This window comes from Dromaius novaehollandiae, chromosome 2 (assembly GCF_036370855.1).
Source record: "Dromaius novaehollandiae isolate bDroNov1 chromosome 2, bDroNov1.hap1, whole genome shotgun sequence".
NCBI classification, from domain to species: Eukaryota; Metazoa; Chordata; class Aves; order Casuariiformes; family Dromaiidae; genus Dromaius; species Dromaius novaehollandiae.
The window spans coordinates 143,906,417-143,929,786 of NC_088099.1; the positions used below are offsets into that span (position 1 = coordinate 143,906,417).

General features: G+C 38.3%; 1 protein-coding gene across 3 annotated transcripts; it reads left to right on the top strand.

Annotated features, from left to right (window-relative positions):
• The first annotated feature begins 816 nt into the window (after positions 1-816).
• Positions 817-22,791, top strand: ANKRD46 (ankyrin repeat domain 46). Of its 3 annotated transcripts, none has more exons than XM_064507656.1 (4): positions 817-959; positions 14,657-14,999; positions 16,112-16,270; positions 20,718-22,791. In XM_064507656.1, exons 2-4 carry the CDS (start codon positions 14,689-14,691, stop codon positions 20,932-20,934), a joined length of 687 nt encoding a protein of 228 aa, XP_064363726.1. In that variant the 5' UTR covers positions 817-959; positions 14,657-14,688; the 3' UTR covers positions 20,935-22,791. The 3 variants fall into 3 exon arrangements, with proteins under 3 accessions (XP_064363726.1, XP_064363727.1, XP_025975426.1); XM_064507657.1 differs by having other exon boundaries at positions 865-955; XM_026119641.2 differs by lacking the exon at positions 817-959 and adding an exon at positions 1,814-1,835.
• The last annotated feature ends 579 nt before the right edge of the window (positions 22,792-23,370 follow it).

Sequence of the window (23,370 nt, forward strand, 5' to 3'; positions counted from 1 at the left end):
GCGTTTCCTTTAGCTAACAAAAGAGTTGTGTTAAAACTTTAGAAAACTTTTTCTATAAATCACGAAACCTGCTGCCCAGTCAATAAGATGAATTTTTTTCCGCCAAACCTTTTGCCCCTGCTCCTATAGTTGTTGTCTAAGCCAGTTAGCAGGACTTGTCCCTGTTTATCTCAGCCTAAAGGCCAGGCCAATGCTTCCCTGGGGCTGTTCTTTGAGCACCTGCCTTGGATGCCGACAGGGGCTCATACGCATACATGGCCCTTAAAAAGGCCCCATTACACTCAGAGGTGGTGTTGTTTCCCCGTTCTTCGCTACGTTCACCTGCGCTTAGTCTCTCTTCGCACTGTGAGATTTTTTTCCCCACTGACTGGAGGCCATCAACCAACCAGGAGGGGGGAATGGTGTAAATGGGAAAAATACGGCGATAAACACCGATAGAGCGTCGTCAGGGGACGCGGAGGTGCCTGCAAACCGCGCGCTGGAGGCACCCGAACGCCCCCGGGGCCTGCGGCGGCCCCAACGGCAGCAGCGCCGCGCCCGCGCCGCCCTCTGCTGCCCCGGGCCGCGCTCTTCCTCCTCCTCCCGCTGCCCCGCGCCGGCCTCCTCCCCGCGCTGACGGCGCCTCAGGCCCAGCGCGGCGCCCTAGGCCCGGGCCGGCCGCGCGCCTCGGGGCGCTCCGCAGCGTCTCCCCTGCGGCCCAGGCCGGCGCTTTCGGACGAAATGGCGGCGCGGCGGCCCCTGAGCGGCTGGGGCGGGGCGGGGCGGGGCGCCCGGCGGGGCACAGCGGGACGCTGCATCCGCATCCGGGCGATGGCCGTGGCCCCGGGCGGCCTCCGCCCAGCAGGCGGCGCGCGCGGCCTCTGCGGCGCGCCCGCGCCCCTCCCGCCCCCGCTTTTCTCTGCCCGGCCCAGCGCGCGCCCTCTCCGTGCCGAGCTGCCGCCGCCGTCACGGAGCGGCAGGTACCGCGGCGCCGGCCGGGGGGGGGCTGTCCGCCGGTCTGTCCGGGTGGGGGAGGAGTGCCGTCGGTCGGCCGGCTGGTCCGTGCGGGGGAGGGGCGCTGTCGGTCGGTCGGTCGGCCGGCCGGCAGGTCCGCGAGGGGGAGGGCGCCGCCGCTCTGCGCGGCGAGGCCGGGCGCTGCCGGGCACCGCCGCTGCGCGCCCTTGTCCGTCTCCCCCCCGCCCCGCCCCGGTTGGGGGCGCACAGGCCGGGGAGGGGGGAGGGGGGAGGGGGGAGCGCGTCCGTAATGGCAGAAACGGCCGCCAGCGACGCGCCTGGAGCGGGGCCCCGTGTGGGGAACCGCGGGGCGGGGGCTACAGCAGCGCCGTGCGGGCTGCGTCGTCCCCGGAGCCAAGGCTGATGGCGCGCAGCGAAATTTGTGCCGTTTTGGTGTTTTTACTTATTTTTTTTTTCTTTTGATGGGCTGTCAGGGTGGGGGTAATAATTGGCCAGAGGGAGAATGGCAGATGGAGCAGCCGCGGCTGTCGAAGAATAGGAGGGAAATAGTGATGTGCGTAGCTGCCTTCCTGATAGGATGCTAATGTGTTAGCAAGCCCCGCGGTGTGCTGGCTTTCGAAAAGACTTTGTGGAGGAAAGAAAGGAGATGTGAAAATAAAGGTCACGTATTATTGCCAGAAGTGGTTTGCCTTAGCTAACCTCATTATTATCTTTGATAGAATAATTACTATTTTTGAGGGAATGAAGCAGTTTTCTTTTTCACTAGATAGCGGTAAAGTTTTCAATCAGATGCTGCAAGGGAAATTGTTACTGTGCTGAAAAGGTGGGGCCCGTTACCAGAATTGTAGAGTGGATGAGGAGGTAACTGGAGACAAATTATGGTGAGTAAAGTTGAGAAGAAAAGCATCAGATTTGAGTATAAAGGGAGGTTATAAAATGAGTTCTTGGAGGGTCTGTCTTAGGACTAGTCTTATTACGTATCTAATAAAGATTTTGGTGCAGAATTTAAAAGTTTACTATTCAAATTCAGTGGTGATGCAAGGTTGGAAGAAAATGGTAATACAGAAGACATTTACAGTACTAAATGAAGAATTGGATGATCTTGAGAACTAGAGAATGAAATGGGTAAAATGCAATAGTAATTAAGAGTACAAACTTATGCAGTTGCAAACTAGCAAGCACCTAATCTACAGATGAAATTCTTACCAGTGTAAAGCAACACAAAAACAATGTAGATGCGTTAGCTGGTTACAAGATATGTTATTGTGCAAAAGGTGAATGCAGACCTATGATGTTCCAGAAAAAGATGCTACTATTATCCTTGAACAAAACTCTAGAATACTTCATACAATGTTAATCACCCTCAAATAAAAAGATGAACTTAAAGTGGAACAGATGCAGGAAGGTTTGCCTAGGATGAAAAGGGAAATGGAGAGCCTGTCTTGAAAAAAGTATTTGCCTTGTTTAGTTCTGCAGAGTAAAGGCCTTTTTTGTTTTCAGTTGAACCGTCAAGGTAAACACCATGAAACAAATAAATTGAGCTAAAGGACAGTGTTGACATATGAATAATTTAACATATATTTTAGAAGTAGTATCACATGAAAGTTTCTAACTATCAGAGCACTGATGTTCAGAACAGCCTTCCCAAAGATCAAGGCGGAGCAAGAAACCAACAGATTTTTAGATGGATTGTGACTAGTTTAGCTTGCTGCAGTAGGGGACTAAGCTTAGTGTTATCTGTAGCTCTTAGATCTGTTTTTATTTTTTGTTTTGTTCGTAAAATAGTTATGAGACCACTAGTTCATTAGCAGAAACTTGTTAAATGTGTTTTTAGAAAAAAATTATTTATAATACTATTTGCAGTCTGAATAATAGAATTGGTGACAATCAGAAAACAATACGGTCTGTCTTCTTGAGCTGAAGAGCAGGTATTGGAGAGTAAGCTGAAACAAGTCAAAAAGTGAAGCATAGTGTTTGCATCTGCTGTCCTGCTCTTTTCCAGAGGGATATTAGTTTGTACCTGTGGGAGGGGCTACAAAATCTGTTCTGATCCACACTTAATGGTAGGTTTCCTCTCAGCAGTTTCTCGTATCCCTCATTTAGAGTTGCCCCACCAGCAAGAGCTAGAGATTCCAAGTGGTCTCTTAAGTTGACTGTGATCCATATCCACCTACCCTAATTTATGTTCTTGTGGAATTAATTTCTGGGTGCACATGGCCTTGAGGTCCTTATCTGGAGTCGAAGATCTGAGATGCCTAATAATCCAAGGAGTAAACTACTAGTGGCTCTGCCTGGGGTTTAGACATCTTGGAATTTTGAGAGCTGTTTTCTCTTTTCTTTCTGATCAGGAGGTTGGTTGGTGGCCTCCTACATGATCTCAGTCATTCACTGTATGCTCCAGTTTCAGATGGGACAGGTAATAAGGACATGAAATGTTTCATACCATATTTGTTCATATGTATTATGTGAAATACATGATCAGCAATGCATGCAGCTTTCTGTAGAGGCCATTTATAACGTACTATTAATGTAGATGACAGACTGATAGGCTTGTCTTGAGTGCACATGTTAAACCTGTTAAGCCAAACTTCCCTCCTTGGTGTTTATTGAGATTCCTCTGTCACCTAAATAAGAGCACAGATACTGAAATGTTTGGATTTGTTTTGGTTTGCTTTGCTATTTAAAAGTGATATTTTTCTAAATATGTGGGAAAAAGTTTTACTCTGATCTCATGTAGTACCTCACTAAAGCCATATCTACACTGTAGGACTTACTCAGCTGAAATTTTACTGATAGAGTCTTCCAATGGTGGCAGAGCATATGTTACTAGAGTTTTTTTCTGACAATGCTGTTATGGAAAAGTAGTGTTGATGAATAAACTAAGGCCAAAATCTAAGTTTTGCTACTCAGCAAACTTCTCATATCCAAGTAACACAGCTGCATCAGCAGAATTCTATAACATAGACCTAAATGAATAAATCTTTTACTCTGCGTTGACTGGGTTACATTCTCCAACATGTTTAAGCCCTCTTATGCTGTCAGATCAGCATAATGGGTGGGGACAGAAAAGGGGCGGCAGCAGCACATTTCAGAGAAGGCTTCTGGCGTATGGTTTTCCTGTGGGTGGTACGTAATGCTTGTCTTTTTCCTTCACCCTGGCATAGTTTCTTTGCACAGAGAGAGAGGCATATGCCTGCCTTGTTGTGCATTTAAGTACTTGAGGGACTGGTTCTGCTATGCCTAAGTATGGATCCATCTTAGATGTCTGCTGTCTGTAAGGCTAGTCAGTTTTTACTAAGGATTACCAAGTAAGCTTGTAGAGGCAGATGATCTGATTTATAATTTTATTTTTATATTTTTATACTTGAATTTTCAAAAAACTTTTTAAAAAAAGTTCTCTACCAGAGGCTTTTGAATCTGAAATCATCAGCTCAGTGTGCAGTGACAGCCGGAAAGCCAGGAAAATGTGTCTTCAGGGAAGGTATTGAGAAGCAGACAGAGGCCATCATTTTGCTGCTCTGCCTTGATGCACCCACATCTGGAATAGCCTGTGCTCTTCTGGTCTCCACATCTGAAGAAGGATATAGTGGATTAGAGAAGGGCAACAGAAAGGGTCAAGGGGACCAGCTTGCTTATGAGGAAAGGCTAGAAAGCTGGGATCGTTCAGATGAGAGAGGGGAAGGCTGAGGTGGAGACATGGTCAAGATTTATGAAATCTTGAAGGTGCTGGATAAGGTGAGACATACTCACACAGTGTTGCAGTTCTATAATAGGGGTCACTTGAGGGGCCTGGCAGGAAGGCGAGTGGTTTCAAATGGACCTAGGGAAGAACTTCTCTAGCTGGCAGGGGTGGCAGGGCAGTTGGTTCTGCATCTTGGTGCCCCAAGCTGTTGTGGACAGTGTTAGCAGGTTCAGAAAGGGATTAGACAAACTCGTGGACAAGAAGTGTGTGAGGTGATGCTGAAGGCACTGGGCAGGGAGGTACCTGGTGTAACAGCTGTGGATGCTGTGGAGCTGGAGGGGAATGGACTGCAGAATGCAGCCAGGCTCATGCGCTGACTGCCGATGCTGAAAGCACAGTACAGACAGGTCATTGGTTTGACCTGGGGCAGGGGGGGCGCGCGATTTAACTGATGATCAGCCTTTTCAGTGGAGGAATGTTACTAGAAGTTCTGCAGGATTCTGTTCTGGATTCTGAACTGTTAGCATTTCCACAAGCAGCTTAGAAAAGTTGGTAAGTAGCAAGGTGATAAAGTTTGCTGATGACACAGTTATTTAAGGTAGTAAAAAAAAAAAAGGGCCAACTGAAAAATTGCACATGACTCTGTAAGACAAAGCTACTGTGCAATATAATGGCAGCTGAAATTCTGTGTAGGTGCATGCAGTGATTCAGATAGGATAAAAAGAAACCTAATTTTACATATAACATCATGGGCTTCCACTAATGAGCAATATTTTGGAATTACAATAGGTGGTTCCATGAAAATTTAACCACAATGCACGAGTAGTCAAAAAGGGAAATCAAATAATAACTATTATTAGGAAATGAATAGAGAACAAAACAGGGAATGCTGTCACGCCACTGTATTAGTCCGATGGTTTGCCTCAAATACCGTGTGCAGTTCTGTTCCCTTCCCTCCCCTTCCATCTCAGAAAGCATATAGTAAAAATGAGTGAGATTCAGAGAAGGGCAACAAGAATGATCAAAATCATGAAACCGCTTACGGTATAACGAATGACCAAGAAAGCTAGGATTCTTCAATCTGGGAATGACTGAGGAGGATATGAAAAGGCTTGTACAATCATGCATGGCATGAAAAGAATGGGTAGGGGTCTCCCTTCCAATGCAAGGGCTAGAGATCATCAAATGAAGCTAGCAAGACCTTGATTCAACAAAATGAAAGCATGTGGTTCTTCATAAGTAATTGAATTTGAGAACTTCCTTTGGGGATTGGTGTACATCGTTTGGGGATTTAACTGAACTCAACAGACTAGTAATCAGTAATCATATCTCTCTATTATATAATTTTTATTAGATATTATGAAGAATTTGGAAAATGATTAGAGATGATTTGAGAAAGGAATGATGCTACTTTAAATACTCAAATTAGTTGTAGTCAGCTAAGAAAACTTAATTTTGTATTAAAAGCATATAGCAAGAACGATAGCATTTAAAACACAGGACTGTCAAAAACCCTTTGCCAAGTTAAAAACTTCTGTGACTGATTGCAGAGTTAATATTAGCAAATTCTTCAGTGTTAAAAAAGAATGAATTGTTCATATGTGGACAGTTTTGGACAGAATTTTCTATCTGTGAACTTGGGGTAAGCTGATGGTAGAACTGTTTTCTTGAACTTTCATAATTTGCTGAGCTATGAGGGTGAAGTTAAGATACCTATGTTTTGTTTCCACTCTTTAAAAACCAGTACTCGGGGAGGCTGTGAAGTTCTCACCTGTATTTGCTGCAGAAGTGATAAGCTGCAGAGAAGAGCATTGGAAATAGAGACATGACAGTTTCTGAAGAGAAGAAACATGGACTAACAGGGTGCCTATTCAGGTAGTCTCCAGAGTTTCTGTAAAGAAAAGGCAAAACTTCCAGCATATAGAAGGCGCAGCTTTAGATTTATTAATTGCCTTCCAGGCAGAGATGGAAGAAAAGATGTGCCATCCTGTTAGAAAACCCAGTTCCTTTATTAGTATCTGGTTTGGCCCTCCTAATAGAGCCTTCTTGTTTGCCTTTCTGATTTATTCCTAACTAGTGGGTATCTGGAAACTTCTGAGGTTTGGGTATCAGATCACAGAGCATACCATAACACTTGGCACTAATAAGCTGCTTTTAATTTTTAATAGTAATTGACTGTTACTCTCCTTTCCCCTCTCAAACATGGGCAGAAAGGAGGTAACAGTCCACTTTGGGATCGGATATATGCTACTCATTTTTTGTGCAGTCAGTTTGGCACCTTTCATGATTTAAAAAAGAATGTATAAATTCAGAAAAAACAAAACTTGTTTTCTCAGTTTTATTAAAACTCTTACCTTAAACAAGTCAAATGCAGTCTGGTAGCAGTCACTGGTTTAAGACGTGAAAGAGATGAGTCTTTGCCCCTAAATCACCATAGTTTTCCTAGACTGCTGATATACCCCCACAGTCCCCTAAAAGTCAATGTTGGGCAGAAGCTAGTAGTACTACAGGTTTGCCTATGTGGAGAAAATTGTTGAGCCTAGCATGGTGAAGTAATTATTTCTAAAAAAAATCAAAAATAAAAAAACATTATAAATTAGAAATATAACCTAAGAGTTGTGACACTTCATCTTAGCATGTCACATAACATGGTCCACCATGATACAAGTATTTATAATCATGCTTGGTAGAGACTAAGAACATCTGGAAGAAGTAAATGCTTTGGATAACTATTTAGCTTTGATAAGGTGGTTACATGATTTACTATGTGAACATGAAAATTCTGAGCAGAAATACCTATATCCTGCTGGCATGGTAAAAGTCATGTATCTGACAGTGTTAGTTGTCTTATCTTTGGCATTATTTGGTAACATACCTTAATAATTTTGATGAACAAAGCAATATATTTATTTTAAAGGCAAAGTGGGACAATGAGTTATGTAAGCAATACACAAATTTAGGAGAGTTCTGGCCTTTAAATTGACCTGTTTCTGTTTGCTAGCCATTAAACTGGATTTAATGTTGCATGCATTACAAGGTCATGTGTGACTGGGAGGTTTGACTGAAAAGGATATAAGCCAATATACACATGATAAGAAATAAAATAAGAGAATATGGACTGTATATTAATTGCAGTTTTGTGGCAGGCTTTTGATTCTTTGTCTGCTTTATTTTTGAAATAAAGCTGACTGAGCTTTGACTTGTGATGACTTTTGGCGGGGGGAAGGTTTCTGCTATTAGTAAGCTTGCCATCCTCAGAATACTAGTTGTCTGTGTAATAACTTTTTTGACTGTTTCTTAAAAAAGAAATACTTTTTTAAAGGAAATACCTTTATCTTCAGAACTCATGCCACGTACTAAAGCCCTCATTTCACTAGTATAGGGTCAGAGCTTAAACAAGATTGCTGTCTACACAGCAAGGGAATAGCAGTTTAGATTTCAGAATTCTTTATCATCAAGGTATCTGAAAATCTTATTTTCAAGTCTTACATTGTTTCCTTCCCAGAAAACTAGAAAACACTACAAAAGCTAAAAAAAAGGTAATCTGAATGGCTCCGGGGTTATACATCACACCATTTACTTCAGTTGAACAGTAATTTGTCAGGCCACATGGCGGCACTATTCATCTATATATAAATGGAACTTACGCATTTTAAGTTTGACATACTAATTGTATTAATGATTTCTTGTTGTTCAGTTACAGTTCATCATCTTTCCCAGAAGATTGTTCCAAGGCTTGGAGCAAACTTAAACACATACACTTTAGGAAAAATGGAACTAATGCTCTTTAGTCTGCTTAAAGAAAAGACAGTGACCTTTAAGACTTTCTTGACCAACATACATTAGCATTCTTCGCATTCCCAGCAAAAGCAAAGAAGGATTTGAATAAACGTTTCTGAAGGGCTTGGCAATTATGACAAATACGTATGGTTTAGTAGCTTTCTATAAAAGCAGATGTAGTCAAGCTGATAACAATAATTAGGGAAGTGTTGAAATGAAATCCTTCAGGAGCTTGCTTCAGTCACTTTACTGATTTACATGAGGTGGTTGTAGGAAATTAAAGTTATAAATAATCCAAAGAAACCTGTTTATAACTGCCATAGGTTACCTTTCTTCCTCAATGCTTATTTTGTAAAAGATAAAAAGTAGGCAAGATTCAGAAATATTTAAATGTCTATTTGATAAAGTGCACTGAAACAATTAATGCAACCAAATTATCTGTTATGTGTAGTAAGCATAAAATGTTCATGAATCTGCTTGTCAATAAAGTTCTGTTAAAATTAAGTCATTTATCAGGGCAAATTTGGCAACCCCATTTACCCTACCTCTTTCCTTTCATTATTCTTGTACATATATACACAATGCATTTACTATATTATCTGGGGAAGGATTGGGCAACCCTGGATTGTCATTGGATGTCTTATTTTTTATCTTTAACGTTGGCTTTAACGTGCAATGCTGTGCGAAGTGCTCTGTTTCTCAGTGCCATTGTCTACTGATCTTTAAAAGGAGATCAATAATTGTAATGTTTTCATAAAGCATTTTGCAGTCTATGAGTGCAAAGTACTAGGTATATGTACTGCACCAAAGTTTCTGCTTAGTGTATGGTCCTAACATCAAGAGAATATACCTGTGTGTCTTGCATGTCCATTTTTAATACTGCAGAAGGAAATGGGGTTGATTGTAAGCAAATGGCATAAATGGGTAGGTGGTAATGCAAAAACAACATTACATGTCCTTCCAGAGACATGAAAGGAGAGGTAGGTCATAAGAACCTGCTGTGATACCTTGCCCCCAGGGACTGTTGGAAAAAGTAGCTAAAGTTAGGAAGAGAAAATGCTACAGAACTTCGCTATGTTTAAAGCATGTCATACTGTACTGAATCTGAGATGCCGCTTGTTATAGCCAATCCATATCACTGGAGCAATAAAACTCTATTTTAGTTGGAAGGAGTAGGTAAAGGTTTTTAGTAGAAGATAAAGAGCTGTCACTGGAAATAGATGTAGAGAATGGTAGTCTTCCCGTCCCCCCCACCCCCCCAAAAAAAGGACAAGTGGTCATATAATTTTCAGAGTAAATACAACATTCTGTTAAAAGACCTCTCTAACTTTCACATAAAGACAAATGTGCATGAAAGCTTACTAAGGAATTTCTCCCTCTGTGTAGGAAGGGAAAGAGAATATTTGTTGAGTATACATTTCAGTGTTTGATTAGTGTTCAGAGGATGCATAGGCAAGGCAGATATTTTTTCCTCTTATGATTAAATTACATTTTTTCTTAATTTTATCTTGTACATCCAAAGAGAGCTTATTCTTGCATAGTTTTTTTTAAGGGTACATTCCCATTCAAACAGGAAACCTTGCCTTCAGAGCCTTACAGCTTAACCAAAGTATTTAAGCTGAAATGTTTTTTCATTCATGTAAAAACTGAATAGGAAGAACTCTGCAAGCCATTGCCACTGAAGTACTCTGAAAGTGTGCTACAGAAAAGAGAAGCTGTTTACATTGAGGGAGTTGGCAAATGTAGATTTTATATGTAGAGCATGTTGCATGTTTGCTGTGGGCAGGAGGAAGCTGTCTTTTGTAGGTTTTGTTTTAGTGTCCATTTCTTGTTAGTCACCACTTCTCTAGTGATAGTCTTACTGGCATTTAAGGTGTAGATGTCGGAAATGTGTATTAATAGTGAGAAGTCTCAACTACTGCATGATCTAATACTGTTCCATTGTTTTGAACTGTTACTTTAAAGTAGTGACAATTATTTTAATTTTGAGGGGGGTGAAGTGAATGCTCTTGGAGATACTGTAGTCTTGCAGAGCTGATAAATCATGTAGCAGTGGTTAGGTGATTAAATACAACTTGTAGAGCTTCATATTTTTGTGGTGAATGTGAGAGAATCTGGTCCCATGAGTGATTCTGTCTCATAGACAGTTTAGCCATGTATTTCTTTTTCTGAAGCTGTTTGGCAGCTGTTTAACATGCTGAGAAATGCACAGAGGAAAGCATACATTTACTGTAAAATAAAACTGTCCAAAATCAGTGCAAGTTAAAGAGTAGTTTTAGCTCCCATGATCTGAATCATTCAAGATAGCTCCTACCTTCTGCTCCTGCTGTTTTCAGTGTGTTACATAGCAGAGGAATACTTGACATCAAGTTACAATTCTGCACCCTACAACAATAGACAACAGACTTCTAATAAATAATTCTTACATAATCACTTAATAAAGCATACCTTTTGAAAACAGAATGTTCTGTTAGATTTATTTTCTCTTCCTGTACGAATTCACATGTATCATTGAAAAAGTGGCTTACAGCATAATTTCTAAAAATAATAATAAAAGCATGCTGTGATCAGGCTATATCCATGTTGTATAAACTTAGAGAAAATGCATTCTAATATTATTTCTTTCTAATGGGAATTCTTCTTGCTTGGGAGGACATCTTTCAATTTGCTTTTTCCCAAAAGTAATTTCCCATCGCAGTGCCAAATTATTAAAGTTTTGTTTTACAAAAGTATAATTTAAAAGGTGTGTTTTCAGTAGGTAGTAACACATTTTTAGAAGCAGTCATTTACTGAATCAAATTAGATGGTTTATTTATATTAACTTCAGCAATAGTAATTTACAGGCATATTCAGAATGCGCATTTTACAGTACTTTTTTGTCTTGGTACTAACTACTGTAAGTCCATTTGTTCTAATTTGTCTCTGACATTAGTGCTTAATGGTAGCTAGCCCAGCTTTTAGTTAGGTGTAGAGTTGCTATGTGAATTACCTTTCAGAAACAGTTTAAAGGGAATAGCTAATTGTATTTTTTTTCTTTTCTAATTCACTTAATAAATAGCCAATCATTACAGCAGTAACCTTTTTGACACATAATATGGATACAAATATAACCATGTCTTGTTTATTTAAAAATATCTAATTAACTATTGTATTTTTTTCTGATTTTTTGTTAGATAGGAAATTTTGCTAAATTGGATTAAATTTGAGGGAAGACCTATTATTTGGGGACTGGTGTTTTAAAGATTGCGTATTTCACCTTTGTATGCAGCTCATATTTGGCACAGGTTAGATAGCCCACATGTAAAATGGAATTGTGTTTGTAGAAGTCTTTTTAATTACAAAAATAAATCAAACCAGATGGTACAGTTGTGGTTTTTTTGTGTGTGAATGGGAAAATGTGTGTGTTTAGTCCACAATCCTCAAGTATTGGCAAGAAGGATTTGTTTTGTTGTTTTTATTCTTTCTTACTGTGAAATACTAAGGTTTCACTTTAGTCTTCTACACATCAGTGATCAACTCCTAAAAGATTTTCAGGATAATAGATTCTGAATCAGAAGTACTGTCAGTTATACTTTCTGATAACTATTAACCTTTGGGCTTCCTCTCATGTGCAGTGAGGGGGTTTTTGGTGTTAATGTTTCATTAGAATTGTATGTGAAGTGACGGAGTTGTGTAAGGCTTTACCAGACATACACTGGGTATGAAAATACAAACATAAGCTTGTATTTAACAGAACATGTCATTCTATTTTACAGATAGCATACTTCTCCTCCAGCGTAGTATTCTGTTGGTGATTTATGTTAGGCTTTGGTTTTTTTAAACAGGTTTAAGCACTCAAATATTATCTTATAAGTGAAGCATGATCTTTTTTTATTGGGTACAAGTAGGATTTTGTGCTGTTGATATGCTTGATAATTGGAGGTTTTAAAATGATTTATGATTGTACTTTAAGGAAGATTTAGTGCAGAATGTAAAGGTCATGGTCACATCCTACAGAAATTGGGCCTGCTATTTTCTAAGCAAAGATTGCACTAGCAGAGTTGAAGAAGCATTCTCCTGTCATTTATCATCTGGGTGGGAAATGGGCAAGAAAATTGAAGTTGATGTCAAGTGTGAATCCTAGCTTTGCAACAGCCAGGGGTTTGGTAACATGTTCATTGGAAATACCAGTAAGTACATTGTCCGTCCTTTCTATGTCTGAATTTAAGAAAGCCGTTAGTGCCCTAAATGGCCCGAGTCTTCCATGAAATGTGTTATGGCCTGTCAATGAACTGGCCTTCTGCTATTGGAGGTGATTGTGAAACAGGGTACTTGAAACAGTGATATACCATCACATGAGAAAAAACGTACTTGCAGCCTCACAGAATGGTCTCTGCCTAAAACTATTTGTTATACAGATACCAGGACATACAAGCTATTCCTATCTCTTTTTCTTCCATGTCTAATAGAGAAAACTAATTGTGTATTCCTGCACTGGCAAACTAGACAGTGCTGATACATACAGCAGAATTTGTCCAGCTAGGAAATACGAACTAGTGAAGCTTAGATATAATTTATTAATCTGAACAGCCCAAAATGGTACAGCTCTTAATCAGACCACTGTGTAAACAATCGTTCTGAAATGACCTCTGTAGGTACTTTCTTTAGTTTGAATTAATTTTTCTTTAATTTAAAACATGGAAGAAGAGCAATAAAATATAAACTTTATAAACTCTCAAAGATAGGAAGGGGTTAAATTGAATTCTCTGGCTGCTGGCCGTGTTTCCGTTCCCCCCGCTGAATGAGTGCACTGTTGTGGAAGGATACCTTATATAGATGACAAAATAAAATGTGCATACCGCAGTCTTGTAAAAGCTTCAAGTAGTTCACCAGGACACTGTTACATCACGAGCCTGAAACATTGTATCTTCAAGATCCATCAGTTCATCTCCCTTCTCACTGGTAAAAACCCGATCACCTGAAAGATTCTGTTTTGAGTGAATTTCAGTTCAGTTTCCATTCAAAGCTTATCTAATAAAATCACTTTTCCTTCCTGCCACTTGAACTGTCATGTCTGTATTGAGATTTCTTCTATGGATTCTTACTGTTTAATTTTTTTTGTCTCCTCTCTAAGGCAATGCAACCTTTGCTATCCAGTCTCCTAGGTGTTTTCATTTCTTATCATCATCTTGTATGCATTTTATCAGCCTCTTGCATAGTCATTCTCTTTTTTCCCCGTATTGTTTTCGTCATCTTTCTGTGTCTCATAGGTACACAGTGTTACAAAATATCCCCTAATTATTTGAGTCATCTTTAAAATACTATTCCATAAAACTTAGCGAATATTTCATGAAACATGATTTATCGAAATATGCACGGTGAAGCAAGTTTTGTCATCATCTTACAGGTCCTAATACAGGAAAGGACTTAATCCTTCATTTAATATTAAACCAGAGAAACTACATTTGTGCTTCTCTGTACTGAGGTTCTAGTGGACAGGTTGAACCCACAATTGTCCTAGCTCCTTGCTTGATTTTACCACTGTTCTCGTTGTACCTGTTACCAGTTTTTGCTTTCTGTTGAGCCATTTTACAAATTACATTTGGCTTCCCCTGATCCCTGTCTCTTTCCTTGCTTGTTCAGAAGTTTGTGCATCTATGGTGCTTTAAAAATAATGTACTGCCAAGAGTGTTGAAAAATGTATTTTTGCAGAATATGGGAGTTAGTATTCATACTAATCAAGCATTCTCAGCAATTTACTATACTTTGTGCAGCAAAGTTCAAATTAGAGATGGAGGAAATCCCACTGGAGTAGCTGTTAATACATAGTATGAATTGTAGTTAGTGTTACTCTATCTGTTAAGTGAATTGTCTGTAGTCCCTGATTTATGAAAAGTGGTCCTTTTCTTCCTTTCCTACAGTTCTGATAGAAAATGTTTTGCCCTTTAATATCAAAACTACTCATTTGATCTCTTCCTAGGTGGAAGTTACTCAGATGTCTTGTGGCATAGATGGAAGGCAGTTTTCTGAAATAACAAGGCTTTGCTGCCATTTCGGGAGGTGTGAATAAGACTTAAGAGGAGATCTTTATTATCAGAAGAGAATGCAGCACATTAAATTAGTATGTAGGACAGGAAGATTTCAGAGTTTGTTTATAAGCTAGTCTTCATTCTTTTTTGGGAACCTCAACAGTCTACAGAGTATTTGCATTGTATTTATTTGTTTGGTTTCACCATCATTTCTTTCCACTTTTACTTGCAGGTTTGTAACCTACTCCAAAGAGCATCAGAACAATGTCCTACGTTTTTGTAAATGACTCTTCGCAGACAAATGTGCCACTGCTGCAGGCTTGCATTGATGGAGATTTTAACTATTCCAAAAGACTGTTAGAGAGTGGTTTTGACCCAAATATTCGTGACAGTCGGGGCCGAACTGGCCTTCATCTTGCGGCAGCTAGAGGAAATGTAGACATCTGTCAGCTCTTGCATAAATTTGGTGCTGACCTACTAGCCACTGATTACCAAGGTAACACAGCCCTTCATCTGTGTGGGCATGTGGATACCATCCAGTTCCTTGTTTCTAATGGACTTAAAATTGACATTTGGTAAGTCACTTTCTTTTTTATTTACAGCACAGATTTTATAATATATTAGTATTCTGTCTCCATAGCATTGTGCATACAAATTGGTTGCTGCTGAAATGCTATATTTAGCACAGTTCAATTTTTTTAAGATATCGCTTAATAAAAAGACAAAATAAAAAGGCAGGAGAACAATAAAGGCCACTCTTGCTGGTCATGTGCAGCAAACAAAGCAAATAAAAATAGCAGCTGCTGGTCTGGACCGCTATAGGTAATCCTGCCTCCCTGATGACATTGCTATCCTAGTTTGGCCAGATATCTGGATGCGAGTGGTTAGCACCAAAGAAGAAAATCACATTGACTACTTTAAAATAATTTTCTTTACCACATTTCTAATGTTTTAATTGTTCTACCATATAAGACAAAATACAGTATATGTGTGCATCTGTTCATACCCATACTTCTTTGGTGACAATGGTTCCTTTCAGTGTTCTCTTCCTTCCTCAAAGTCTGTGGCTCAGTCCTTTTGATTATCATATATTCTTTTCTTCTGGCTTCTAGCAGCTGTCAGATGCAAGCTTTCAAGCTGTAAAATAACTGGCTGTTTCAATACATCAACTACATTATTTTGTTTGTTGACTTTTCTGCACATTCCCAGCAGGTGAAAAACACCAGTAGTAAGTTCAAAACCTTTGAGTCTTTCTTCTGTCCCTTGTTCATGCTTTCAGTTCAGCAAAACTAGTTATTGGCAGACCGTATAAAGGAACTATGAGGAACCAGCTTGCACAATTACTTCTTGAAATCAAGCTTAATCTCAAACATTGCCATAAATTTACAGTTTGTTTATTGTTATAATAAGCAAAGATTCCGGTTGGATTAACATGCTAAGAACTTTGATTTTGTTTGGAGGAAAAAATGGAGTTGTGTCATTTTAAAATGAAATATGCTGGTCTTTTTCTATAGTCAATTATGCTATGCCTTTCATAGGTAGGAATTGCCTACTGTCTTATATGACAGAAAATAGTTCTGAGGACTTCATAAATTCTACACTGTATGTTACACTGAGTTGTCTTGTTACAAAATTTCCATTTTAAAAGTATCTTTTCTTCTCGTGCCCTTTTGTCGGGCTATTTTAGCAATCACCAAGGTGCAACACCACTTGTTCTTGCAAAACGAAGAGGTGTAAATAAAGATGTGATTAGACTGCTGGAGTCTTTGGAGGAGCAGGAGGTGAAAGGATTTAACAGAGGAGCTCACTCTAAGCTGGAAACAATGCAAACTGCTGAAAGTGAAAGGTATTTACAGAACAGAAAGAATTACCAGGAGAAATAGTGATGTATATGTAAAGTATGTCTTTACTAGTAAATGTTTATTACTTTCAGATTTTTATGATTTGACTTGCTTGTTTGTTCCTCACTCAAACACATACCAAGTGGCCTGGTGTTATCAGGCCAAATCAAAATCAAATATTAGGATTTGGAAAAATTTCTTTAAACAGATAAAATGCAAGGAAAAAAGAACTTTTTATATTTAGATTGTCATTTTATGATGGAAGCAGTTTTAATAATTACTGACTTTTCCATTACAGTCTCCAAAAACCAGATACTCTACAACTTATCATGTAGCCAAAGGAAAAATGGGGCAAAGTAGCAATATCCAAGGCTAATCTAACATCCTTTTAATAAGATGATGGATTGTCTGTACAAAGAATAGAAAGCAGACTTTTCATCCATTTGAAACTGAGTAAAGTATTTGATATGGTGTCATACATGAAATTTCTATTGGTAGTGATCCTGGAAAAAATGGAGAATAAAATAAGAATTGTATAGTGGCTAAGGAGCTATTGATAATCAGAGAATTGGTAATTTCAGGAAAATTGCTGACAATTTCAGGGGAAGTATTGGGTCAGAAGGAAGTTACTAATGAATTCCTGAAGATCTGATCCTGGTACTGTGCTTATCTAAAGTTCTCATAAATGATATTGGCACAGAAAGAAGTAACATGTTAATGATACTTAGAAGTGAGATATAGGCAACTTGGAGGAAATTTGGGTTGTCATAGACAAAAAAGTGGATGACTAAGGAGAGGAAAATAGTAGTAATGAACTGTGATTCAATAAGCACAAAATGCAACTTTATTTACTTAAGCAATATGCCCTAATATGGAAATTCCTCAGTGGAAAATGATGGTGCAGGAGAAGAGGCTTGGTGTATTATTAAGTTACAGGAGGTAATGCTACCCTGAAAAAGGCAATGAAATCCTAGAACGTACAAGGTGAGATATTTTCATTACATATGGAAAATTGTTAGTGCCACTGTAAAAAGCAACGTTAACTACTTATGTGTAATACATTATATAGTGCCGTTTATCCCCATTCTGAGAAGTTGCATTTATCCTTTAATAAGGGTGGAGAAAGATTACTTGGGTGATCAAGGAACAGTGAATCTCCCTTGTAAAAAGAGGTGAATATAGCTTGTTTTAGCCTGGCAGCGTGAAGGTCAAGAGGTGTGTGCTTGCTGTCTAGAAACACTGTTTTTGAACAATGTAAAATAGATGTTTAAGACAAAAGAGTCTATAACAAGAGCTGGAGGAAACAGATAAAATTTTTGATTGAAAATTGAGGGTGGCTTTCTACAGTAAGGTTCCAAGAGAGGTTTCTCATAGGATTTGGATGAGGCAAGAAACCTTGCAAGTTTTAAAGGAGACTAATCCTCTTCCGGAAACCACTGAATTGCAAGTAAACATGACAAAGCGTGGGACTGAGATTAATAGCACAAGACATCCTTTCCAGTACTATTTTTCTAAAATATATATTACAAACCAGGATATTACGTTGTTTGAAATACTCGCTCTCATACCAAATTTATCCAAACACTGAATTTTTTATATTTCCTAATAATGATGAAGAACTGTGACTGCTGGACCATTATATCACGAAAGGCAGGGACACGAAGTTTTGGTGCAGTTTGTATCAAAATGTACACAGCCTTTACTGTAAATGATAATTAAACTGTCTACATGAAATTGGTATCTAAAAATTGAAACCAATGATATTACAGAAATTATGCAAAATAAATACTCCCAGTGAGCAGACTGGAAGTTCCTTCTTACATGTCAGGTAAACCCCCTAACTCCAACTTATCACAGAGACTGTTTTAAGCCCTGAAATATAAAGTTAGATATTATTCTCCAAACTGCATTGGTATTAATTAGTAGAACTTGTGCATATTATCTCTCTGAATCTTACTGAAACTCACTAAAAATTGCTTGTGACACAGAAATGCATTTAGGCTGTTTTTATTTTAACATATGGGACAAAGGTTCAGCCTCATTTAAATTACGATTTTTGCTTTGACAGTGTCCCTTTAATGACCATAGCTTCCTTTCTGTTATTTGACCTCCCTAAACGTTAGGTTGTTTGGTTTGGCAAGGGAGCCAGCAACACTCCTTGGGGAGGGGTACAGACCTATAAACAGTGCACTCCCCAGCTTGTTTGTGAACATGTTTAAAATGTCTGAAATATATTATTTTTCAAATAACATATAATAGATGCTGACAGCAGCCAAAGCAAGTTTGCTGTTTGCATTGTAAATAAATGTCTTTGTAACAGTTGGCTTTTCAGACCTCCACAGTTCCACTCCTCCCTCTTTGCATTTTTTTTCCTCATTTTAGACACGCTTGGAGTGTCCTCTGCCCTCTTTCTCCCCCCCCCCTTCTCGTCCATTATGCGTGAACCTATGGCAAGATAATGATTGTTCTTTCTGAACATGAACTTCACTCTTGAACAACAGTTTTCTGCTTTGTACTACACACAGTTGCTGCTGACCTGGGAGCAAAGGCCAAAACTGGTTTCCCAAGTGGCGCTGTGCTGTCAGGCAAGACTATTTCAGCACAGTCTTTTTTATCTACACAGCCCAACGTGACCTGTGACTGCCCACAAGTGCACTCAAAAGTGAATTTCCATGTTTTGCTAGAAAGAAGAAAGAACAACATGCTATGTGGCACAAACTCTTCTGTAATACGTGTTGCTGCATTAGCATTAGCTTCCTAATAAGAAAAATGTCTTGAATAACATTGCTTTAAATTTGGTTGTAGTATAAAATACCAAAAATGTTTTCTGTGTACCTCTTTATTTAATGAGCAGGCATGTGATCTTTTCATTTAAATTGCCTTGCACCTTTATTTAACCTGTCCGAGGTTATGTATTAACTAGTTAGTACTTCATGAGTGAGTAGTACTGTTCTACACCAATAGCTGTCTTCTGTAAAAACTCTTTGTTTTGCTTGGGAAATCACAATAAGCAAGGAAGATGACTAACTCCTGCAGCTGTGGGCAAGCTAAAATAGCTTTATCGCAAAGTAAATATTTAAAAAGCAAAAGACAAGCTGTTTAATAAGAGATTTCTGAATTTTTCTGCACATGACCCTGATACTGTGGTAAGCTATGGGAATTTAGTCCAATTATTCTTCAGTGACTGTTCTTCCTAGGAAGAAAAAGTACCAGATGGATGGTGTGAAGTTTTTCTGCTGTGTAATATTAGAAGAGAGATTCACAAATGAGACTTTTTGCCAATAGCAATGTTTTGTCAATTTATTATCGTCACCAAGAATAATAGCATTTATACAGCTGGTTTTGACTCAGAAATTACTTTTCCCTGGAATGTCTTGTCTTATTACTGGTGTAAGAGATACCTAGAGAATATAGTAACTGAAAGCAATTAGAAGAGAGGAAAAAAAAAGTTTTTACTCTGCTTATCCTATGCTTTTACATCGCTGTGTACGTAGTCAGCTTCACCATTTCCTTTCCACACTTGTCAGAGCCTGATCATGTAAACACTTTCATATGTAATTACACTCAAGTGAAAAGTAGTAGGACTGTGCAGATGACTAAAATTGTACATAAGTGTTTATGAAATTGTGAAACCAACAAAATTGGGAGCTTGATACAAGAAGCCATGCAGTATTTGAAACAACTTAATCATCTTGAGAAAAAAAGTCACTGTCCGGATGACTCTGATGACATTCTAATTTCATATTTGTCTGTCATTTAAAAGTGAGAGTTCCAGTTCCTAATTTGTAATCTAACAGTCTGAGGGACCTGATGGATTGGTAGCAGAATGCTAAAACATCAGAGCAGTTGCTGAGTGCTGTTTGGCAGAGAACACAGCAGTGCTGACTTACCTTCTAGATCAGAAAGTTTCAGAACTTCATTTTTGTCCAAATTTATTGTTTTCTTTGACATTTTTATGCTGGAGAAGAGGCTTTGTAACAAAGAAATGCAGGAGAGTAATGAAGATTACTACATAGTTCAGTATCTAAATTATATTGATTATAGCTTCTGTTGTATGCAGCAGAGTCTACATTTAAATTTTATAATTTGCTGTTTGTTTTAGTAACAACAGCTGTGCCCCTTAAAGTTTTAGCTTATGCTCCATTAAATTTATGAAGTCTTTCTTAGGAATTACAAGGACTAACTTTTGAAGGCTTTGCAGTTGCAAACTGTACGATCACACGGGTACAAATATCGCTCTCATCACACAAGTTAATAAATATCTTTTCAGATAACTCAAGTTTAGAGTTAGGAGTCTTTTCTTGATCTAATCTGTCTTGATTTAGCAAAGACAGTACTATGAATCTCTGAGTGGGTTTAAATTTTAATTTAGAATGTTTCAATTGCTCTTAGTAGGATTACTGTCATACTTAAAGCTGCATTCTTTTGCTTTGTATTTTTAATCCTTCCTAGCGCGATGGAAAGCCATTCCCTTCTTAATCCAAACCTACAGCAAGGTGAAGGAGTTCTTTCCAGTTTCCGCACGACATGGCAAGAGTTTGTGGAAGACCTCGGCTTCTGGAGAGTGCTGCTCCTGATTATTGTCATTGCTCTTCTGTCTCTTGGAATAGCATATTATGTTAGTGGGGTGCTTCCTTTTGTAGAAAATCAGCCTGAACTGGTGCACTGAAGCAAATGTGAAGAAGTGCACTGTGCTTTTCTGTGTTCTAATCTTATTTTGAGCTTCTTGGAATTATCTTCTTGGTGCAGGCAGTGGCAGCTGTATATACTGTTTGCCTTTTATACTTAATAGTAACCCTTTTGAAAGAGAGATTAATTCATTTCAACTAAAACACTAAATTCTAAAATATTCCTGAGCTACCTCTGACTTACCTTGACTTGTAACAAGATGTGTAGATACACATCTCTATTACTAAATTATTATTAGAAAAGGCCTTGCATAACAAATATTAAATTCTTGAACATGAAAAATGTATCCTAATACAAGACCAAATTATTTTATTTTCCATATGAAGAGTAGTAAATCTATTATATCATTTTTTCCTGTTTCAGTTGAAAGAAAAATATTATTTTAAAAGTCCTTCTCAGGTTATCAGAATAATAGTATACCCTGATACACATACAGTAATAAGCTGTAATTGCATGGTTCTTTTAGTTCCTTCCCATAGTTTCACATCCCTTAGTTTATAAAAGGAATGAGAAATATTTCAAACCTTACTACATCTTTAATGTATAGATCACTCCTTTATTTATTAGGTTACCGTAGTGTTTCTTCCCCAAGTGAATTTGATGTTTGTATAATATCTACCTGAAGCAAATTTTGTAAAGCCAAGCTGTCTGTAGTGCTTTGGAAGCAAAGTTGTTTCAGCCTTAGGTTTTAAAGTACTCCTTTTTGTTGAAATTTTACTAAGCAAACCTTTCTTTGTAAGGGTGGATAAAAAGTGATCTAGATGTTCTGCTCTGTATCTAACAATTCTGTAATGCCTTGTCTTTGTGAAATGTTATGTCATGAAGGGTAAGGGGTTTTTTTCCCTCCACAGGGACCAAACTGAACCTTGCGTCTGTATCATTTTCTCATTTGTGGAGAGGCCTTGATTGAATAGAATTCCTTTATAGAATTATTTTCCATTTTAGTTGTTTTCAGATGGCACTTACAGGCTTGTGAAGTATTTTCGGAGTACGCAGAATACAAGTATTTAAAATATTAATGCTTAGGAATATTGTGTGATGTGCTATCCTGTCCCATTCTGTATTTCAGTTGTGAAATCTTTTATTTGTTAAAAATCTAAGGATATAAATCTGTCAAATACTTTTTTTATGAAGTCTATGAAGATATTACGTAATAAGTTGTAGGTTTTCAAAGAAAGCAGATTCTTTCCTTCCATGATGGTTAGATACCTGACTCCCTTAGTTGTCCTTGGAAATCCCAAACAAAATGAATTCTGCAAACCTAATAAATCGTTTTTTTACTTAATGACTCCTAAACTGTTCCTATATGAAATCAAACATTTGTAAAATTATAAATTACAATAAGTAGTGATAGAAGTAATTGCCCCTCTGTATTCTGCTACCATGTATCTATTTTTTTCCTGTTTATAGGTTTGAGTGAAGAGGATTGTTGCCTTTGTTTTCAGTGTATGACACGGGTTTTGTTGACATGGGCTTCATTCTAAATTGCATCTGAATAATTCTTGACCTTACTTCTTTAGTTGGAGGCTAATGAAACAATAGTTTTCTAGCAGCCACAATGCCACAAAAAGGAAAGACTTTTTTTAAAAAACAAAAGGGGGGCAGCAAGCCTACTTCTCTTCTGGATATTTCTATTATTATACATCTGTTTATGAATAGAGAAATAAAAGCTTATAGTATACCTAAACTACATTTACTTTTTCAGGTAAGTACAATTCTGTTAATAATACTCTATATCTTAAATAATCAAGTTTTCCTTCAACATGTATTCTCTGCATAATTTGTAATTGTATTCTCAGTATGAGTGAATGCCCAAAATAAATAAACATAGCAAATATGTTTTCTTTTTTTATTACATTACTGCAGTGGTAATGGTACTTCCCCATTTTAGTGTGTGTGGTGGGTTTTTTTTTTTTTTTCTGTTTTGCATTGATAATGAACATTTTGGAGGTGGGGAGTTTCCACTCCTGAGAAATGGAAACCATGCTAACGGTCTGTATAAGGTTTTAGAACATAGTTACTTTAGATTTGCCTGTTTTATTTTCAGTGTAATTTTTAGTTAGGTGTTTCCTCTCTGTTGTGTAAGATACCACATTTTCAACCTGTGATCTAAAGGCCTCTCAAGATACAAGACTACTGATGAGGGATTACAAAAGATAATTAAAAAAGCAAACTTGAGTCTTACATAGTCTTTCCTACTTTGATACAGAGAGATATGCACAAGCACTTTTGGAACTGTGCATTGAAAGGGTTTGGAAAATCATGCGTTTTTTCTATATTAATACACCATTTTTAAACGCAAAGAAATCCAAAGTACTGTCTCAGCTCCTCTGTGTAATGACTGCTGTTTGCTGAAATAAGGACGTAGAGAAACATCTGACTAAAAGAGAAGTTTGTTCTGTATATACCTTTGTTA